General features: G+C 39.0%; 1 protein-coding gene across 1 annotated transcript; it reads left to right on the top strand.

Moving 5' to 3' along the window:
• The first annotated feature begins 344 nt into the window (after window positions 1-344).
• LOC125234241 (TP53-binding protein 1-like) lies at window positions 345-19,448 on the top strand. Its single transcript, XM_048140449.1, has 11 exons — window positions 345-653; window positions 2,107-2,219; window positions 2,768-2,822; window positions 3,271-5,314; window positions 5,809-5,962; window positions 6,305-6,395; window positions 7,586-7,747; window positions 11,127-11,320; window positions 12,554-12,699; window positions 17,615-17,834; window positions 18,359-19,448. Exons 1-11 carry the CDS (start codon window positions 629-631, stop codon window positions 18,689-18,691), a joined length of 3,537 nt encoding a protein of 1,178 aa, XP_047996406.1. The 5' UTR covers window positions 345-628; the 3' UTR covers window positions 18,692-19,448.
• Window positions 19,449-19,754: the final 306 nt, after the last annotated feature.

The following is a 19,754-nucleotide window of genomic DNA, read 5'->3' as shown; positions in this document are numbered from 1 at the left end:
TGGTTCATCTACTTACTGTAGAAACAATTTGCTAACAAAAATACCCAGTTTGCAATGCCATCTACAGTTTACTCGCGGAACTAAACTGAATAAAGTGTGAACAATAACTTTCAAGTCTTTCCGCATGTGCTGCCATCCAGTTCTTGCGAAGTAGGCAGTATTGCCGTCCTGATACTGAGAGATTACAAAATTCTATCTGTTTAATAATTTGAAAAATAACAAGGAAATAGATTCGTCTAAAATATGCGTCAATAAAGTTTAAATGAGTTTAGAAATTTTTTGGAAGAAATTTTTAAACAAACCTGGCAACATTAAAAATCAACAAGCAAGCGGGTCGGGGCTCCGGAGCGGCCGACTGTTTGACTTTCTTTCGTCGGTGTTTTTGCCTCACGTGTATTCCTTCATAATATATTTGCCCTTTTAATTATTATTTGTGTCATATTGATTGTTATGTATTAATACCAGCCCTTGGTGATACGACCTTTCACCGCTTTAATTGCTTAGTTGCAAAAATGTCTAGTGTTACGAAGTGACAGATGTTTTGAGTGCAGAATCTCGTCATTTTTTACTTTAATACGTAGTTAAATTATAACACCGACCCCTTGTTGTTCTAAAAGAACTGCGAGCCATGGAATCCGACCCTCAGGAGACGGGTAAGTAATGTATTTTCAACTAAAATTCATTTAAAAAATCTCAATTGGACTTGACGTTCAAGCATATTACCCGCCAAAATCCAGAAGCCCCGCATGTAATTGTGACTTGGCATGATTTTGAATGCGCATTCTCTAGTTGTCTTTTGTTTCACTTAAGTATTCTTTGACTAATGTGATAAATTGGGAGATTCATTATTGAAATCCTCTAATTTTTAACAAAAACATTCGAATTTCGTTTTACCTCGCCCATTTTTCTCTGTCATTCGGTCCATATTATTTAGCCGGGTTATAATCCAAACATCAATATTGTTAGCTAACATAGGTTACAAGTGCACTCATATCTAATCTTTCATTGTTTATGAAAACAATGCAACAACAGGGCTTTCATTAAATTATAACGAGTACAATGCGTATATCTTAGTTCAAGAGTACTATCATTCATTTTGATAAATATGAGATGATTTTTCTAAAGTTTAGAGTTAACCTAAAATATTTTAATTTCTCATGACATGTTCCTACAAGTAATGTTTTTTATGATGAGGTCCTTGGGTTTTATACGTTGTAAACAGGTTTTTATGTAAATTAGAACCTATAATTATGTAACAATTGGTTTGGAAAGATTTTTCATACTAGATTCATATTAGAGAACTGCCGCGATCATTCTGTAGCCGTTATGCATGAATTGTTATTTTCAAAAACAAAATAAATTCTACTTTAGATTATTTGGACATTCATAGCTAACTATCAGTACTAATGCTTTATTTTAATTATGAACAAAATTGAATTCTATTTGAAATTATAATAAGAATTAATTAAAAGAAAATGAAAAAATTTACACCTGTGGCAGAACTAGAACCTGCAACTTGGATTGCTGGTCCAGCCACTCTGTCGCAGATGTGTGTCCTGCAGGAGGTGTGAATTTTTATTTTAATTTTTTTTAAATATAGTATACCTTTTAGACATTCCTGATTGATGAAAAAATAAAATAGAAAAAGCCGGCAACACACTTTCTATTTTTTTATACTATATCGGTGGCTAACAAGCATATGGTCCGCCTGATGGAAAGCAGTCACCGTAACCTGACGCCTGCAACTCAAAGAGTGTCACATGCGCGTTGCCACCCCATTAGAAACTTGTACATTCCCTTTTGCTGTGTTAAGTAAAAGTTCAAAGGCCTTCCGTCACCAGCACACCGCACCCTTGTTGAGCTCTGGCAGCCTTACTCACCGGCAGGAACACAACACTATGAGTAGGGTCTAGTACTATTTGGCTGCACTTCTGGTGTTTTGGGTGTCCATTTGCAGCAGTGAATGCTTACCATCAGGCTACCTGTCTGCGTGTTTGCCTCCTATCCCATAAAAAAAAAATAGACAAAACTATTTTTCCTTATGTCCAACAGCATTTCTGTATGATGATTGATGATCCTTATGAGGTTATTGTGTATTGTCTTCAGAATCCCAAAGCCTGAACGGTGGAGTGAAGACAAACGGGAACACATCACAGCCGCTGTTCCCGGAGAGCCCGGTGTACGAGCCGGAGGAGGATGCTGTCTTGGGAAAGGATGAAGTATGTTATTTTTAAATTTTAAGACTTGATATTTCATCAGCAGGGCTCGGTAAATGCCCGTTGTATAAAATTTTACTCTGGCCTGTACCACATCTCGAACACTGGTGATCAAATGTATGAAAGAGGCGCGTTCCTAGCACAAATTCTAAGCTCGTGTAGGTGAACGCGTACCATGCTTGTATGGGTGAGATATGACAGATCGACAGTTCGCGTTTTTAACAGACGGTAACTGTGAGGTAACCGAGAGGGGATGGGCGGCACTTTCAGCGGGGAGCGGGAGTGGCCATACTGTACGATAGTACTCTTTATTATACTGTGTCTGTACAGTCGCCTAAGGCGTAAAATACACACGGGCGGCGAGGGTCGTGGGGCGTGGAACGGACGCCTGCGCCGCGTCGCTTGAGTGTAATTTAAAAATCGTCTCCTCAGTACATTTTGTATAGGAAAGACGTAAGACGCGCCGCCTGTGTGTGGGTTGCGCTTATAAGAGCTCTAGACTGTAGTGTTTGTGTGTGACTATAGTTAATCCATTTTTTTTTATATTTCAGACATCCGTCATTCTTCTTGATGATAGCAAAGAAGAAGTACAACCTGAAGCCCAAGGTAATACATTACCTTAAGATATACGGGCGGATTTGTATTTTGTTGTCGGTTTTACTCTTTATTTTTCCAAATGTGGGAATTTTTGTATTTTTTCTGCTCAGAATCATGAGCTCTTTGGATTGCGCATGAAAATAAAAATGTCTTACATTTTTATTTCCACTGAGTTACAATTTCTCATAGAATCTGTTTGATCGTAACTCAGAGGAAAGTAAACAATTGTATGAAAATTTTGGGACATTTTTTGTCTCCTCTTAGAATTGAAAGAGCTCGTGATTCTGAAAAAAAAAAGTGAAATCGACAACAAAATAAAAATATACCTCCAGATTACCAAGTGTAATTTGTAAATCAGAAATACCAATACAAGTTTAGAATTTGTTTGTGTGCGTTTAAAGTTATCATTTAAATTTGAGGGTGGAAGGTTAAATAATTTATCAATTTTTTTTTTCAGATGACAAACCAACGTTGCAGTTCAAGAGGAAACTCACAGATGAAGCAGAAGACAGCAGCGCTAAAATACAAAAGCTTGATAACACTGAATCCATAATCAACACGCAAAACCTCGACGAAGAAGTGTCCGAAATCATCAGCGCAGCTAAAAACGAAGATATCCTTCCTTCCCGAGTACGGACTCCTGTTCGATCCAGTCCTAGACTCAAAAGGAGCAATAGCGCTGACATTACTAAACCTAAAACACCAAGGACTCCTAAAAGTCGCCCGGCAAGTGTTGATATCACTAAAGAAAGAAAGACCCCAAAGAAATTGAAACTTGACGAAAAAGTTGAAGAGCGTCCAAGCATTGATCCTAGCAAAGAACTTACTAAAGTCCCTGAAACTATCGCTGAAGAAAGCGGATCTGAAATGAATGATTCTCAAAATTTCCACCTAGTCCTATCCCCAACTACCGACGATGATGCATTAACTAAAACTATTACTAACAATTACAGCAGTGATCCTGTCATCGTCAAAGATAGGCAAGAGACCATAAGCCCAGGGAAAATCATTGAAACTCGAAGCGAAGGTTACAACTACTCCGACCAAACTAATTCTCAACCGAAAAGATTGGATTTTAACAAAGGAAAAACCACTGATCAAGAAAGCACTGACAGCGTTGAATCTATACCCAGTCCTGATCATTTGCCAACTGTTGCTTCGAAGTTAATCTCTAAATTATCGAATGGAAATTCATCAACACCAACTGAATTGTCTTCAGGGAAAAGGACAGATGATAGCGACAGTACTCCGGATATGTTGAAGCTAACTAATAATTTAAAACGTGGTAAAAATGAATCTTTTCGTGTTAGCAATAACACAACTCCATCGACTATTTCGCCGCTTCAAAACGGGCATGGGAGATCGGATAATTTATCCGAAACACAGCCGCAACCTATGTTCGATGTCATCGTAAATTATAATGAAGACGGCGAGTTCCAATCACTGTATGTCGTTAAAACTGATAATGATTTAGGTTTGGATATGTATCGCGAATACCAAAGATTTTCTAAACGCTTCACAATCGATCCGTACTTAGGCGATGTGTCTGTCAGTACTTCACCCTCAAGCGTTACTAGCACGGGAATGATTAATCTACCTATTAACAGGACGTCTTTCGCGTCAACAATCAGTTCTACTTCAAGTTCGAGTAATAGAACCACTGACGGAGCATTCGTAGTTCCTCAACCACCAAGAAAATCAGTTGTGAACCCTTCAAGCTCTGTGAAAGGCTTTGATGCTGTAATGAAGAAAGTACATGACGTCTTCGCTCACGCTAAAGAAGCTTTCGAAGGCTACCGTTCATGTAGTGATGATAAAATCTCAGTTGGTGTCCAAACTACCCCGTCTAGCGATTCACTGAGCAATGGAAACTTATCTCCGGAGGAGTCCTGCAAAACTGACAAAGCAACACCAAAGAGTTCTCTAAAGAAAACGAGAGTCAGAGGACGACGGAATCTCTCAAGCAAAACTAAAAGGAATATCTTACCGACTCAAGCCGAAGAGCCGGAATATATGCACGGGATGAATTCTCCTGAAATGGTGCCAACAAATGGTGATACTGAAAAGATTTTGAAGTCTCCTAAATCTGAGAAACCACTATCGTTAGTTGCAACTCCGAAGTCTGTGTCAAAGCTGAAACAGAAACGCAGACCAACTTCTCCAAGGCCTGCTACGCCGGTTGAAAAGTCTTTGGTTAAGACGGAGTACCCAGGTTATGCTCTGGATACTGTAGTCTTAGCAAAGTGGGTGGATAAACGGTACTATTCGGGTAAAGTACTTGAGATAACGGAGCCTAACAAATACTTGATCAAGTTTGACGATGGTCAGTCAAAGGTTTTGCTGGATGATTTTATAATATTTGGTGATACGAAGACACTGCCGTTGCATGGTCAGTCGGTGTATGCTATGGTTGATGAGGAGCAGAACTATGAGCCGGGTTTGGTGCTTGGTATTGAAGAAAATGATAGCGGTACTGTCACTTATAGGTGCACTACTGATGGGTACGTTTTTTATTCGATTCTTTATTTGTTTTATGTCATGGTTGTATTGCGCTTGTATAAGAACTAGTGAAATCAGTGTCTCGACTGCCCCTCTTCATTTTGAACCTTCATTTTAATATTTCAGATTCAGAAATACACACTATGATAATTAACTCTATAGATTAATTTCAAATGTTTAGATAAGTATAGATAGTTTTTAGATAGCTCGTTCTATTTTAGTAATCTACAGTACCTGCCGGTGCTGCTAGTTTGATGGTAATAACGTTTGTTGCGTAAACTGGAGACCCGGGTTCGAATCTCGGTTCGGCTACCGGTGGAAGGCGAGAGGCTGGCAACCTGTCACTTCAATGTCACAATTTCGTTTTCTTTCACTCCCATAATGGCCATAATTGCCAAGAGAGACTAAAACTTGAGTAGTTTCATGTACGCCTAGACGCCTACCCTTTTACGAGATACAGGCGAAGTCGTTAATGATATATCGTTTTACATTCCAGCGACACAGTGGTAATGGTGACAGCGAGCGAGCTATATCTAACAGAGGACCAAGCGAGGTCGCTCAAGGAGTCGTCTCGCCCGCGCTCGCCCACGTCGCCCGCCACGCCGCGCCGGCGACACCACAGGGAACTCGATCTGGATAATATCATACATGTATGCTACAACTATATAATCTAAACATCCATTCTAATATTATAAAGGGGAAAGTGTGTGTGTGTATCTCCACTTAAAAAATCACGACAATTCGTCGCTCCGTTTTGCCCGGAAAGACGGACAAACATATTATATATTTTATATTTTGAAATTGAAATTGAAATTCTTTATTCATATTTTTGTTAATAATACAAATTTAGCTTAAAACTAGGTTATTTATTATAGATTAGGCACATACAATTGTACACTAGAATACAATAGATAATTAAAATAAAGTACAGTAAAGTAGTATATAGTAATATAGTATAGTATGGATTTTAATAAAAATTTTCTTATTTCCAGGGCCCTAGAAGTGCACGGTCGCGGGACAAAGGCAACTCCAGTGCGAAGAAACGCGTGGCGTCACCGAAAAGTCCGAAGGCGTCCACATCAGGTATAAAGCATTCACAAGTAATATTTTTTTTAGGGTTCCGTAATCAACTAGGACCCCTTATAGTTTCGCCATGTCTGTCTATCTGTCCGTCCGTCCGCGGATAATCTCAGTAACCGTTAGCACAAGAAAGCTGAGGTACCAATATGTATATCAGGCACTGGTCCCACCGCGAGCTAGTAAGCTATGAGCTATCGGCTGTAAAAACGAACAAAAGATCATCACTCCCGTGTAAATAAAAGAGACACGGCGATGTTTATAGTTACTCGCCCAGCGGTGAGCTATCAAAATAGCCGTGTCTCTTTTGTTTGCACGGGGATGCTTATCTTTTCGTTTTTATAGCCGATAGCTCATAGCTTACTAGCTCGCAGTGGGACCAGTGCCTCAATCACGCCAACAAAGTGGTAAAATAAAAAGTGGATTTTTTTATTAGGGAGTGATTTATTTTTAGGAAAATTATTTTGAACTTTTTCAAAAACTGTTTAACCCATCGTTAAACAGTTTTTGAAAAAATGTCTGAAACTACGGAACGGCCGGTTGGCCGGTTGGCCGGTTTTTTTATCTTCAAAACTATGGGCAACTTTGTATGGCGCCTAGTGCAAAATTAGACATGGGAATTAAGGTCAATGAGTATTTATGTGTATTCCTTTTCGTTCCATGAGCACGAAGGAGAATGCAATTGGAAAATTTAGATTTTATCATTTCCCTGAAAATGTTTTAAAAAAAAAATATAGGACATTCTTACACAGATTGACTGAGGCCCACGGTAAGCTCAAGAAGGCTTGTGTTGTGGGTACTCAGACAACGATATATATAATATATAAATACTTATATACATAGAAAACATCCATGACTCAGGAACAAATATCTGTGCTCATCACACAAATAAATGCCCTTACCGGGATTCGAACCCGGGACCGCGGCGTAGCAGGCAGGTTCACTACCGACTGCGCCAGACCGGTCGTTTTCGACATTATAATATCTTTTAAAGGAATTGCCGTTCGCGCATCGCAATCATTTTACAAATCGAAGCAACCTTCTTAATTAAAATTGATTCTCAACTTATAGGTACGTTGCATCTATCGCATGAAACCTCGTATCTTCGATGCTTGAACCGAACAATGAAACTCACAAGTCTACAGAATGCTTAAGATCTTCCAGCCGTAACTATAACTTCAATATTTATTTTACAGGAGTAAAAACCAAGAGCACACCAGTCAGTCGCAAGCGACTAGCGAGTGAAAGCAGCGAAATGAGCGAAAGCAGTAACTCAGCACCACCGGTCAGATTAGAAGAGGTAGCGGGCGTGGAACCAGAAGTACAGCGGACACCGAGGAAGATAGACGGTGTTAAAGGTAAAATACTGTTTTAATTATGTTATTAATGTGCTGTGATAGACTACTCAGGCACAGCCTATAAATAAATAAATCTTTGACGACCGGTCTGGCGCAGTCGGTAGTGACCCTGCCTGCTACGCCGCGGTCCCGGGTTCGAATCCCGGTAAGGGCATTTATTTGTGTGATGAGCACAGATATTTGTTCCTGAGTCATGGATGTTTTCTATGTATATAAGTATTTATATATTATATATATCGTTGTCTGAGTACCCACAACACAAGCCTTCTTGAGCTTACCGTGGGCCTCAGTCAATCTGTGTAAGAATGTCCTATAATATTTATTTAAATATTGGGGACATCTTATACAGATCAACTTAGCCCCAAACCCCCCAAACTAAGCAAAGCTTGTACTATGGGTGCTAAGCGAAGATATACATTATATAGACTAAATAGATAAATACATTTATTACTTAAATAGATAAATACATACTTATATACATAGAAAACATCCATGACTCAGGAACAAATATTTCTCATCACACAAATAAATGCCCTTACCGGAATTCGAACCCAGGACTTAGCAGGCAGGGTCACTACCGACTGAGCCAGACCGGTCGTCAGTCCGGAAATGAACGAAAACAGTAACTCGGTGCCACCGGTCAGATTAGAAGTAGATGGTGTTGAAATTTATAGTTTGTACTTTTGGCTGTTGAAAAAAGTGTAAACAAACTGGAGCTGTCAAATTTGAGGGTTGTTTATTAGGTAACGTTTGGTTCCTGATTTTTTTTCTTATTTAAAAATAATTGAGCTCATTACTATTTTCCATTTCATTCCACTAACATGTAATTTCGATGAAGGTATGATGGTGTTAAAGGTAAAATACTGTTTCAGAAATGTTATTAATATGCTGTGATATTTAGGGCCAGTTGCATCAACCACATTTGACAGACACATCATCGTCTCGCTGCAGACGTCTATGGAACTTCCCATACAACAAAATTTTACGAACGCTTTAACGGTGACAGGCGGTTTGATGCAGCCGGCCCAGCCTATGCCTCTTATAAGACAATGAATGTAATGAAATGAGCGAAAGTAGTAACAGCGCCACCGATCAGATTAGAAGATAGCGATCGTGGAACCTGAAGTGCAATAAAGGACGCCACGAAAAATAGACGGTGTGAAAGGTAAAGGGACTAAAGGGGCATTTGAAGACAAAGTCGCTTTTACGAACATACTTTTGCCTTGTACGGCAACACACTTGTACGACAGCTACTTATATCCAATGATCGGGGATTTGGATGCCACACGGGGTGAATGACCTCAAACATTATGCTAGTATGGATATGCCGATGCCGCGGGATTCCAAGCTTTAATGTGGTTAGAAAAAGGACAGTTTTTTATCATAATTGTTTTAATATGTTTCTAATCGACATCCCGCAGTGTGGTATCCAAATCCCCGATCACTGCTTATATCAAACAAATCCGTAAAGCTCGAGAAAAAGGGCCATTTTTTTCAACATTGTCCACCCCACTTTTTATGTATCATGGGATTCATGGGTATTTTTTTAACCCCCGACACAAAAACGATGGGGTGTTATAAGTTTGACGTGTCTGTCTGTCTGTCTGTTTGTCTGTCTGTCTGTGTGTGTGTCTGTCTGTGGCATCGTAGCTCCCGAACGGATGAACCGATTTAGATTTAGTTTTTTTTGTCTGAAAGCTGAGTTAGTCGGGAGTGTTCTTAGCCATGTTTCATGAAAATCGGTCCACTATGTCACGGTCGGGGGTTTTTTCAAAATTTTAATGTTGTGGTTAGGTTAGTACGCTATTCATACTCAGAATCGCGAGCTCTTTCGATCCTGATGGGAGAAAAAAAATTTCCCAAGGATTTTTTTCCCGTTCCATTTTTTCATACACTTTTTTTCTCCTATTAGGATTGAAAGAGCTCGCGATTCTGAGTGAAAATCACATAAAAAATTCCAAAACCAAAAAAAGTGGGGTGGACAACTTTGAAAAAAAATGAGCCAAATACTGCCAATTTGTTAACCAAGTCATGAAAGGTTGTCAGACACAACTTCGCTTTCTTAGCGTCTTCAGAAGTATTAGAAGAATTGCATGCCGTAAGCGACATTCTCGTGGTATGCCCCTAAAATACAATACAAATAATTGACATAATCTTCATTAAGACTTCTCATAAAACCCAACAATACATAACCTAACCACAAAATTAAAATTTTGAAAAAACCCCCGACCGCGACATACCTGACCGATTTTCAGGAAACGTGGCTCACTCCCGACTAACTCAGCTTTCAAACAAAAAAAAACTTCATCGAAATCGGTTCATCCGTTCGGGAGCTACGATGCCACAGACATACACATCAAACTTATGAGCGACAGAAAAAACAACAGGCGTAGGCTAGGGTGTCCCTTATTTTACGATTTACAGAAATTAGTAACGCATACCCCCTAAATGGGCTCGTTTTACCCCAACACACCCTCAAAATAAATTTCAGCTCATCCCTATAACTGGAACCCGTGCCGACTTTCATGCAATTTCCCATACATTGTATGAAAATCCAAAAAATAAATTTTTAATTTTCATTTTTTTTTTGACATTTACCGAGTATAGTACTGCCGTATCTATAAACAATATTTCACATAAACATCTCGATGCGAACAAAAAAACAATGCGAAATAAATAAAAATATCAACCTAGTGTCTTAAGCAAATTTCTCCATAGTAATTTGTATGGGAACTTCAGGTGCAAGTCGGCACGGGTTCCTCTTACAGGAATGAACTGAAATTTTTTATCATGGTATTTTGGGGTAATATGATCATATTAAGAGGGTATGCGTTGTTAATTTTTCGAAAGATTAAAATAAGGGACACCCTAGCGTAGGCAGTCTGATAGCTAAAAAGATATCGCCGCTAAGTGTTACTATTACTACTCTGGCTCAAGAGATAATTCTGCAGATATTTTAGGGTTCCGTAACAAAAAGGTACAAACGGAACCCTTGTGGTGCGACTCTTTCCGTCTCTGTCTGTTTTTTAACCCCCGACGCAAAAACGACGAAAGTTTGACATGTCTGTCTGTCTGTCTGTGGCACCGTAGCTCCCGAACGGGTGAACCGATTTCGATTTAGTTTTTTTGTTTGAAAGCTGAGTTAGTCGGGAGTGTTCTTAGCCATGTTTCATGAAAATCGGTCCACTATGTCGCGGTCGGGGGTTTTTTCAAAATTTTAATTTTGTGGTTATTAAAATTTTAATTTTGTGGTTTGGTTATATTAGGTACAATCCCGAAGACAAGAAATAAAGCAAACTGATGCCTAATTCTAAGAAATCATTGCTGTACTGTAAAACTACTGCAAAACTGTACTTTTTAATCTGTGTTTTATCCACAGCGGGTCCTCTACAACTAAAAGGCGCGGCCAAACAAAACATCGGCAAGAAGAACTCAAAACTAACCAAATTTGAGAACGACGAAGACACGGTATCGACGCTCGGCCCAATCCCAGGACCGGACAGCAAACTGTTCGCGGGGCTGCATTTCTTGCTCACTTGCACTGAGCCGCCGAAAAAACTCAAGTCTGACAAGGTAAATTACCTAATAATAGCTAACTATCATGAAGTTTCTATAAATCTAAATATATAAAAGAAGAAACTAACTGACTGACTGACATATCAATATCAACGCACAGTCGAAACCGCTGGTCTAAGAGATTCCAAATTTCGCACGTAGGTTCCTTATAAGGTGTAGATAATTCGCGAATTTCTGTTTGGCCCTATGGTTGACTGGTAGAGAATGCCTTAAGGCATTAAGTCCGCCATTTGTACTTTTTTTTTCAATTGTGCAATAAAGTTTAAATAAATAATAAATAAATAGATGAGTACTAAGAAAGGATTTATCAAAATTCACCTCCTAAGGGGGTGAAATGGGGTCCAAAGTTTGTATGGGAAAACAAGGTTAGATTAGTATTTACGCGGGCGAAGCCGCGGGGAAAAGCTAGTACAGGAATAAAAGTTAAGATAGCGTTAATTATATGAAGCTTAATAGTGTCAGAGTTATGCAATGTTAGACTTTACGTGGTAGACATGTCAGTGGCGAGAAAGTGAGATGTTGAAACCCCCGACGCAAAAACGAAGGGGTGTTATAAGTTTGACGTGTCTGTCTGTCTGTTCGTCTGTCTGTCTGTGTGTGTGTCTGTCTGTGGCATCGTAGCTCCCGAACGGATGAACCGATTTAAATGTAGTTTTTTTTGTCTGAAAGCTGAGTTAGTCGGGAGTGTTCTTAGCCATGTTTTTTAAACATTTATTGCCTATAGACTATACATGTGGCTTTCCGTTACACAAGAGACCTTATGCTTCAAGTGCAAGGACAATTTCATTTAATTTCATTTATTTGCCATAAGTTGTATGTTTACATAAGATGGTACATTTTTAATAAGTTTCATTTTATTTTAAAATCAGAAAGTACACTTTAAGACTATATGGACAGAGCTCGATAAGATATTTTTTTAGACGATTGAAGAATTTAGTGGGTGAAAGAGACTTTATTTCTATCGGTAAGGCATTGTAAACCCCTGCCGCTACCTGCCTGTGGCATCTCATGAACAATGCTGATTTTCTCACAGGAGCCTGGATATCATGGGCAAATATCTTGTTGAGCCTTTTGTTATTAAAGTTTGTTTTCGGCATTTAATCTGAGATTTCATCAAAAATTCGTCCTTGATGTCCATGATGTACCAAAGAGGCTCTTTGAGCTTGGAATGTCACACAAGACAAACAGTTTATGTTAAAATAGGTAAAGCATAACATTTTTTTATTGCAGTGTCAAGACACGCGGCATTACTCGTCAGAAGAAGATGGCGAGACGACAGCAGGCACTGACTGTGAAGATCTAGAGTTCTCCGACCGACCCTTCAATAAAGAGAGGCTGAAAGAACAATTAGAAGCAGGTGGAGGCATTGTTTACAGGTGAGTTCCTTAACCTTTGTCTCTGGCGACTTGGTGAAGACATACTGACGACACAGTGACGACTTACTAGCGACGTTGTCGCGACATACTGGGGATTGTGTGGTGACATAGCTTCAGTATCAAGGCACTTAGTGTTACTGAAGACGGCGAGACGACAGCGGGCACCGAGTGCAGAGATCTTGAATTTTCAGACCAACTCTTCAATAAAGAACAATTAGAAGCTGGCGGCGGCATTGTTTACAGGTAAGTGACTCAGTGGGGACACACGAGCGACGCAGGTGCGACATACAGGCGATGCGTTGGCGACTTGTCGGTATACTTACAATAAAACAACAATATCTATATAAATTAAACATCACAAATATGACTTCAAATAACCTGTTTTATTAGTATAAAATTTTAGCAATCCTGTTACTTTTCATTACCAACCATTTAGGTCTAACAATTTAAATACATGATCAAACAAATATCTATCTGCTTCGCTACTCCACAAGAAATCAACGTGGTTCCATTTCTTCTTACTTATTGCTTGATTATAAACTACATTAGGCAAAACTTTTACAAGGCGTTGTACGTCGACCACTGTTGCTACCTGATCATTTTCACCATATATTATAGCGGTTTTCACATTTACTTTATTCAAATCATATTCAGGAGGCGATGCTTTACCATAAATGCGTAAATTCTTCGCTGATCCGTAATCGAATTGAGAAAATTTACCACTGAAATATATCTGTGTATAATGTTCTAAGTCCTTTCGTGAAATGCCTGCCGGGTATTGCGTAAAAATAACTGAAATAAAGTCTAATTCTATACCATCAGGATTGTAACCACCGATCAAACCTAAAGGCATGACTGAACAGATATTCTGTCCTAACACTCCTTGAGTGCAAAGCAGTTCTATAAGCTTCTTTTCTGCATTATGGTCAGCAAATATCTCGTTTATCCGTAGAGCTTTTAACATTGAAAACACAACTGGTCCGGCGTTCACAGCTAAAGATAGAACTGGTCCTGTATTACCCAAAAATGCTACGGGGGCAAGAGCTATTGCCAATTCTATTTTCTTATTGTATTCCGGTCTTAAAGAAGATAATACGAAGAAAGAGGTAGTTCCTTGCGAATGAGCAATAGCTAAGAGTTTACTCTTCTTAGTTTCTTTTAAAACTCGATCGATCATTGCCGGCCAGTCGTAGTAACCCATTTCGTGAAAGCTGAAATCCCAGAAACTCTCATCGACTTCCGGGTTGAAATGGACATGTCTCCTTCCATATCGGTTGCCTCGTACATTCCCGGCCCATACATCGTAGCCCTTACGCGCTAGAGCTATACCTAAAGACTTGTTGCCTCTGAGTACCCAAGTATTTGATGTATCGCCAATTCCGTGTACTAAGAGTATTGGCTTCTTTCTCCCTGGTATGTGGAACAGTGTCAATATGTATCCATCTTCGGTTACTATATTAAATTCTTCAGCATATATACCACATTCGCGTGACAGTTCCGTGAAATTCATTCGTCCTTTAGGAACACTATTTCCATTGAGTGTTTCATATGAACTTGAAGCGCATAATGAATTTAATAGAAGAACAATAATTACTTTTTTTATGTTCATTTTCACAGCCCACGTGAAACAAAACTTTCCTATTAATGCAAATTGTTGCCGTGTTTTTAATTTATTGGCAATAATTTATTATGGCTTCCTTGATTATCACGAAATATCTTCATAATATTTTAACAAACCTACCCCAATATTTTAAATATTTACGATTTATTTATTCGAAACGGTATACTTGTATACTACAACATAAAATGTATAACCTATCCTGTACATGTCACTAGATTTAGGCACTGGTCCCACCGCGCGCTGGTAAACTATGAGCTATCGGCTATAAAAACTAACAAAAGATAATCACTCCCGTGTAAAAAAAGAGACACGGCGTTGCTTATAGTTACTCGCCCAGCGATGAACTATCAATATCGCCGTCTGTTTTATTTACACGGGAGTGCTTATCTTTTATTCGTATTTATAGCCGATAGCTCATAGCATACTAGCTCGCCAGGTGGGACCAGTGCCTTATTGTAGATAGCCGGTCATTATAAATTCATCATCATTAAATATTTTTTAGCCATTGCTTATACCTTGTACTTTTGGCACTTGAAAAAAGTGTAAACAAACCGGAGCCGTCAAATTTGACAGATCAAGGGATAGTGAACCTTTTAAGGCCAGAAACCTTTTCCTGTAAAATTTAGCTTAAAACCAATATTTCGTAAGTCATAATTATTCGTTGGTAAAATTCGGGAGAAAAGGGGGAATGGTATTTTATTTTTTACATTTTCCTTCATAATTCTTTTTATTTTCCACTACAATAAAATTATAAAAAATAGTTTTGATATGTACAATTTGAGCTCTTTCTAACGATACCCCACTTGACCTAGTAACTTGACATTTACAGTTTGCCCCCTTCCATTTTGGCCATTTTCTATAATTAATATAATTAATAGTTTCAGCTTGTAGAGGTTTAAAATGTTCATAACTGTTCCAAATTTCAAATCGATAGCGTAAGTAGTTCTCAAGATACTTAGAAATGTGACAGACATACAGACGGACAGAGCGTCGCCATAAGAGTTCCTTTTGTACCTTTTTGGTACGGAACCCTAAAAAACATAAATATAACAATCATCAACACAAATATCGAACTCGGAACAGATGATGATGATGATGATTGATAACAAGCAATGGCAAATGTCAGACAGATAAAATTAAAAATCGCGTAAGGTGAACCTTTATATTTTAGTAGAGTTAGTGCGTTTTCACATTATCCGATCCGATATCGGATGTAGGACCGATATCCCATACATTACAGGCGCCATCTTGGATTTTTCCATCGAAATCCTTCCGACATCCGATATCGGATCGGATAATGTGAAACCGGAGTTACACCCAGATTAAAATGCAACCATGAGTTTTAAACCTCTGCAATATTAGGTACTTTTTGGTTGATGATTCCCTGAAGAAAATAATAATATTCATTAAATGTAATGACGATATGTTTGTATTCGTGAAGGTGTATACGTTTCGTCAAATTAAACGAAATTACATATTAGTGGAATGAAATAGAAAATAGTAGTGAGTTCAATTATTTTTAAATAGAGAAAAAATATCAGGAACCAAACGTTACCTAATAAACAACCCTCAAATTTGACAGCTCAGGTTTGTTTACACTTTTTTCAAGTGCCAAAAGTACAAGGTATAGTTATAATATGATTCAAATTGTCGATATACAACAAAACATGTTAGCTATGATAGTTATGAATAGCCGATAGCTCATAGCTTACTAGCTCGCGGTGGGACCGGTGCCTTATTGTAGATAACCGGTCATTATAAATTCATCATTATTAAATATTTTTTAGCCATTGCGTAATTATAATAGATCTAATTGTCGATATACAACAAAACATGCGTAATGATAGTAATGAAAAAGACAATTATCATCCCCATATCGCTCTAAGCAAAATTAATTAACCATAAAATTACTCAGACATCAATGAATTATTTTTGGGCTGTATTTTTCGTCTACAATGAATATTGCTATTCACAAGTGTATAAAACAAAAATTAAAATTTTGAAAAACCCCGACATAGTGGACCGATTTTCATGAAACATGGCTAAGAACACTCCCGACTAACTCAGCTTTCAAACAAAAAAACTAAAACTAGACAGACACAACACACACAGACAGACTCGTCAAACTTATAACACCCCGTCGTTTTTGCGTCGGGGATTAAAAATAGATAGATACAATTACCAATTAAATAGATAGTTTTGTTTTAACCAACCGTATGTATGTAAATTGCACGTATAGCTCGTGTTGTATGTATGTAAATTGTAATACATTACATACAATTTACTCTGGTATCCCATAGAGGTAGTCAAAGCACATGAACCTACCCAAGTTTATATAAAGGACTTATGCGCCAATAGCGTCTGTAGCCCTAACGGCCCAGCCACGACATTGGTCTAAGCGCGACAGCGGTGAGCGGCAGCCATACGTGCGAATGAAAAGTCCCATCGCTGTGTCTCGCTCCAATGTATGGCCGCCGCTCACCGCTGCCGCGCTTAGACCAATGTCGTGGCTGGGCCGTTAAGAACAAATCATTGTGAGATTTGTGAGCTTAAATCATTAATCTCACAAATCTCAGTCATTATCAAATGACTTAAGACGATACAGGAATTACAGGAGGGGTCATTTTCCATACAAACGCTCTCGACTATTTCCTCCCTGGTTTTTGAAGATAGAGCAATGGTTTTTTCAACACAGATTATTATTATTTTTGATTGATTTTTTTGATATTCTTCTTTTAAAGACGCTAAAGCCCATCAAAAATGTCCAAAAACGGCCTTATTGATTAGTGCGCAAAAAAGGTGGTGGTATTCAAAATCGGTAACAATTAGCCAAAAAGACTAAACGGTCCGACACAGATAATTTCATTGTTATTCAGATTCTCAAATTTCGTTACGATTGATTAAGCTTTGAAGGAGGAAGCATGGCTGAGAACACTACTAATTCAGGTTTCAAGCAAAAAAAAAACGAAGTCTACGAGTAAATCGGTTTAGTCGTTCGAAGACTGCGATGCCACAGACAGGCACAAACTTATAACACCCCGTTGTTTGCTTTTTTTAAATATGAATAGGTAGACGTTTGACCACGATCACACCTGATGGTAAGTGATGATGCGGTCTACGGTGGAGCACGCTTACCTATGAGATACCTATTTACTCTTGCTTTAAAGAGACCTGGATTGTACTCATGTGGAAACACAGACTCAGGCAAATATTTATGCAGCCTTCTTTTTGTGCGGATGTTACTACCGGTGACTACTTTTTTAATTACATTTTTTAACCTTACTCTCTTTTCAGCCACTTCGACGACGTGCCAAAAGCCAAGTACAGCGTGACGAAACTGATCGCGCCCCGTCCCTGTCTCACTGCCAAGTACATCCAGTCTTTGGCGGCGGATATCCGGTCCGTGACCCATCAGTGGGTCATCCTGTGCTGCACTAACAATAAACTGCTAGACACAGATGCGTATGCGCTGCCGGCCGGCTGGTCCATAACCAAGCAGGCGTTTGTCAACTGGGTATGTGTTTAAAACTGACCAATATCTATAGACATTAGCATGAAAGTGACCATTTTGTGTTCCTATTTGTAAGTGCGATAGAGACGGCCCGTTTTATCATTTATCGCGCGACCATCCTTGCCTGCCTGCAAACCAGTTTTTTCTCTACTAATTATATGATAAGTATCCTAAAGTTGCTATTACTTAGGTAAGATAACGAGCGAAGCGAGGAAAAATGTGATGCCAGGTTAGATACTTTTTATGAGATAATGGACAAACGAACAGAAAGGTCGCCAGGTGTCTATTGTCGGCAGTAATCACTTACCAGCACTGCTACTATACTGAAGATCACTTACCACACTGGCTCACATAAAGCTACACTAAAATTCATATATGAGCGGGCATAAAGTCACTAAAAGCGACGACGGGCGAAGTGAAGAGACTGACTAATAATCTACGTTGTCTATTTCATTTATAAGTTCTGTCTTGCAGTCGTCAATTGTTTTTCATGGAACTGCCATAACTTATTTTGCTTACGGTTCCAGGTACCATCATCAGGCCGCCGCAACACCCAATTCTTCAAAGACAAAGTTATCCTCCTCTGCGGAGACCAGGACACATTCGTAAAATTCTGGGAACGAGTGTGCACCCTAGTCGGAGCCACCACACGCGTCGTCAACGAGGAGGACCTAAACATGTCGGGTGCCCTCGCTTTAGTCACCGAATGGGACTGTCCCCACGAAGTCCAAAACAAAGCGAATCAGGACAATATCCCACTAGTTTCAACGACTTGGGTAGTCCAATGCCTTATTGAGGCGAAAGTTATCGCCCCGACCAGCCACGACAAATTCTCGTTTATGTACACGGAGCCAGAATGATCCTGGGACTTTAAGAAGATACTCATTATACGTGAAATTTGACACTTTAGTGAGTGGCGACAAAGACGCTGTGTAGGTTAAGTGATGTGAATAAATTGGGGTGGATTCATGATTTCTGATAACTTGTGATATGACTTGTCTCAGTGGCATGCAAGATTCTAAAATGGTTTTTTATTATATAGAATTGTTTAAGTTCTATTGTCGAATTTTAAGAGAGTTGTGCCTGCTCGTTCACTGAAAAGAACTCTCCCAACTAGTACGATCTCCGAAGTGTACTAGTTCGTTCTTTTAGGACATTTACTTACTTACTGCTTACTGCTAGCCTTTCTCCGCAGACGTTTAGTCTGGTTGCCTTTGGCATAGGCCTCTCCCATATTTCTCCATGTTTCTCTGTCTAGAGCTTGTCTTCTCCACAAGGCTCCAGCTACCTTTCTGAATTCATTTTCCCATCTCATTTTTTGTCCGCCATCCTTCCTTTTGCCATCTCTTGGGTACCATGATGTTATGTCCTTAGACCATTTTTCTCTTTTATCTCGGAGCATGTGGCCAGTCCATTTCCATTTTAATTGCTTCATTGTCTGATTTACGTCAGTTATCTTTGTTCTTTTTCTAATGGTATCCAACTTTATTCTATCTTTAAGTTTTATATGCAACATGCTTCTTTCCATGCTATTTTGGCAAACTTGGAGAGCTCGCCTTTCCTTGTCCGTTAGGGCCCAAGTTTGGCATCCATACGTGAGACAGGGAAGGATACATGTGTTAAATACTTTGGACTTAAGGTTTGTAGGTATTTGGTTGTTTTTCATGATTTCTCGTAGTGACCAATATCTTTTCCATGAGTTCCCGATTCTAGTGTCTACTTCTTGTTGCATCAAATTTTGAGGTGATATTACTTGCCCGAGATATGTGTATTGTTCTACATATTCAATGAGGTTGTTGTCTATGAGTATCTCTTCTTTTCCACTGTTCGTCATTATTTTTGTTTTTTCGGACATTTAGTACAGTAGTACACCGAGAGAGCGAGAGACAAATTGTGCATATGGCGTACAGTAACGCTTGCTCG

This window comes from Leguminivora glycinivorella, chromosome 15 (genome assembly GCF_023078275.1).
Source record: "Leguminivora glycinivorella isolate SPB_JAAS2020 chromosome 15, LegGlyc_1.1, whole genome shotgun sequence".
Lineage (NCBI taxonomy): Eukaryota > Metazoa > Arthropoda > Insecta > Lepidoptera > Tortricidae > Leguminivora > Leguminivora glycinivorella.
This window is presented reverse-complemented; position numbering and strand designations above follow the sequence as displayed.

Bases quoted from the DNA above. Each gene is read 5' to 3' on its own strand.
- LOC125234241 (XM_048140449.1), top strand. From the start codon at position 629: ATGGAATCCGACCCTCAGGAGACGG. The intron at 2,220-2,767 runs GTATGTTATTTT...TTTATATTTCAG, and splicing joins CTGTCTTGGGAAAGGATGAA to ACATCCGTCATTCTTCTTGA. The intron at 2,823-3,270 runs GTAATACATTAC...TTTTTTTTTCAG, and splicing joins AGTACAACCTGAAGCCCAAG to ATGACAAACCAACGTTGCAG.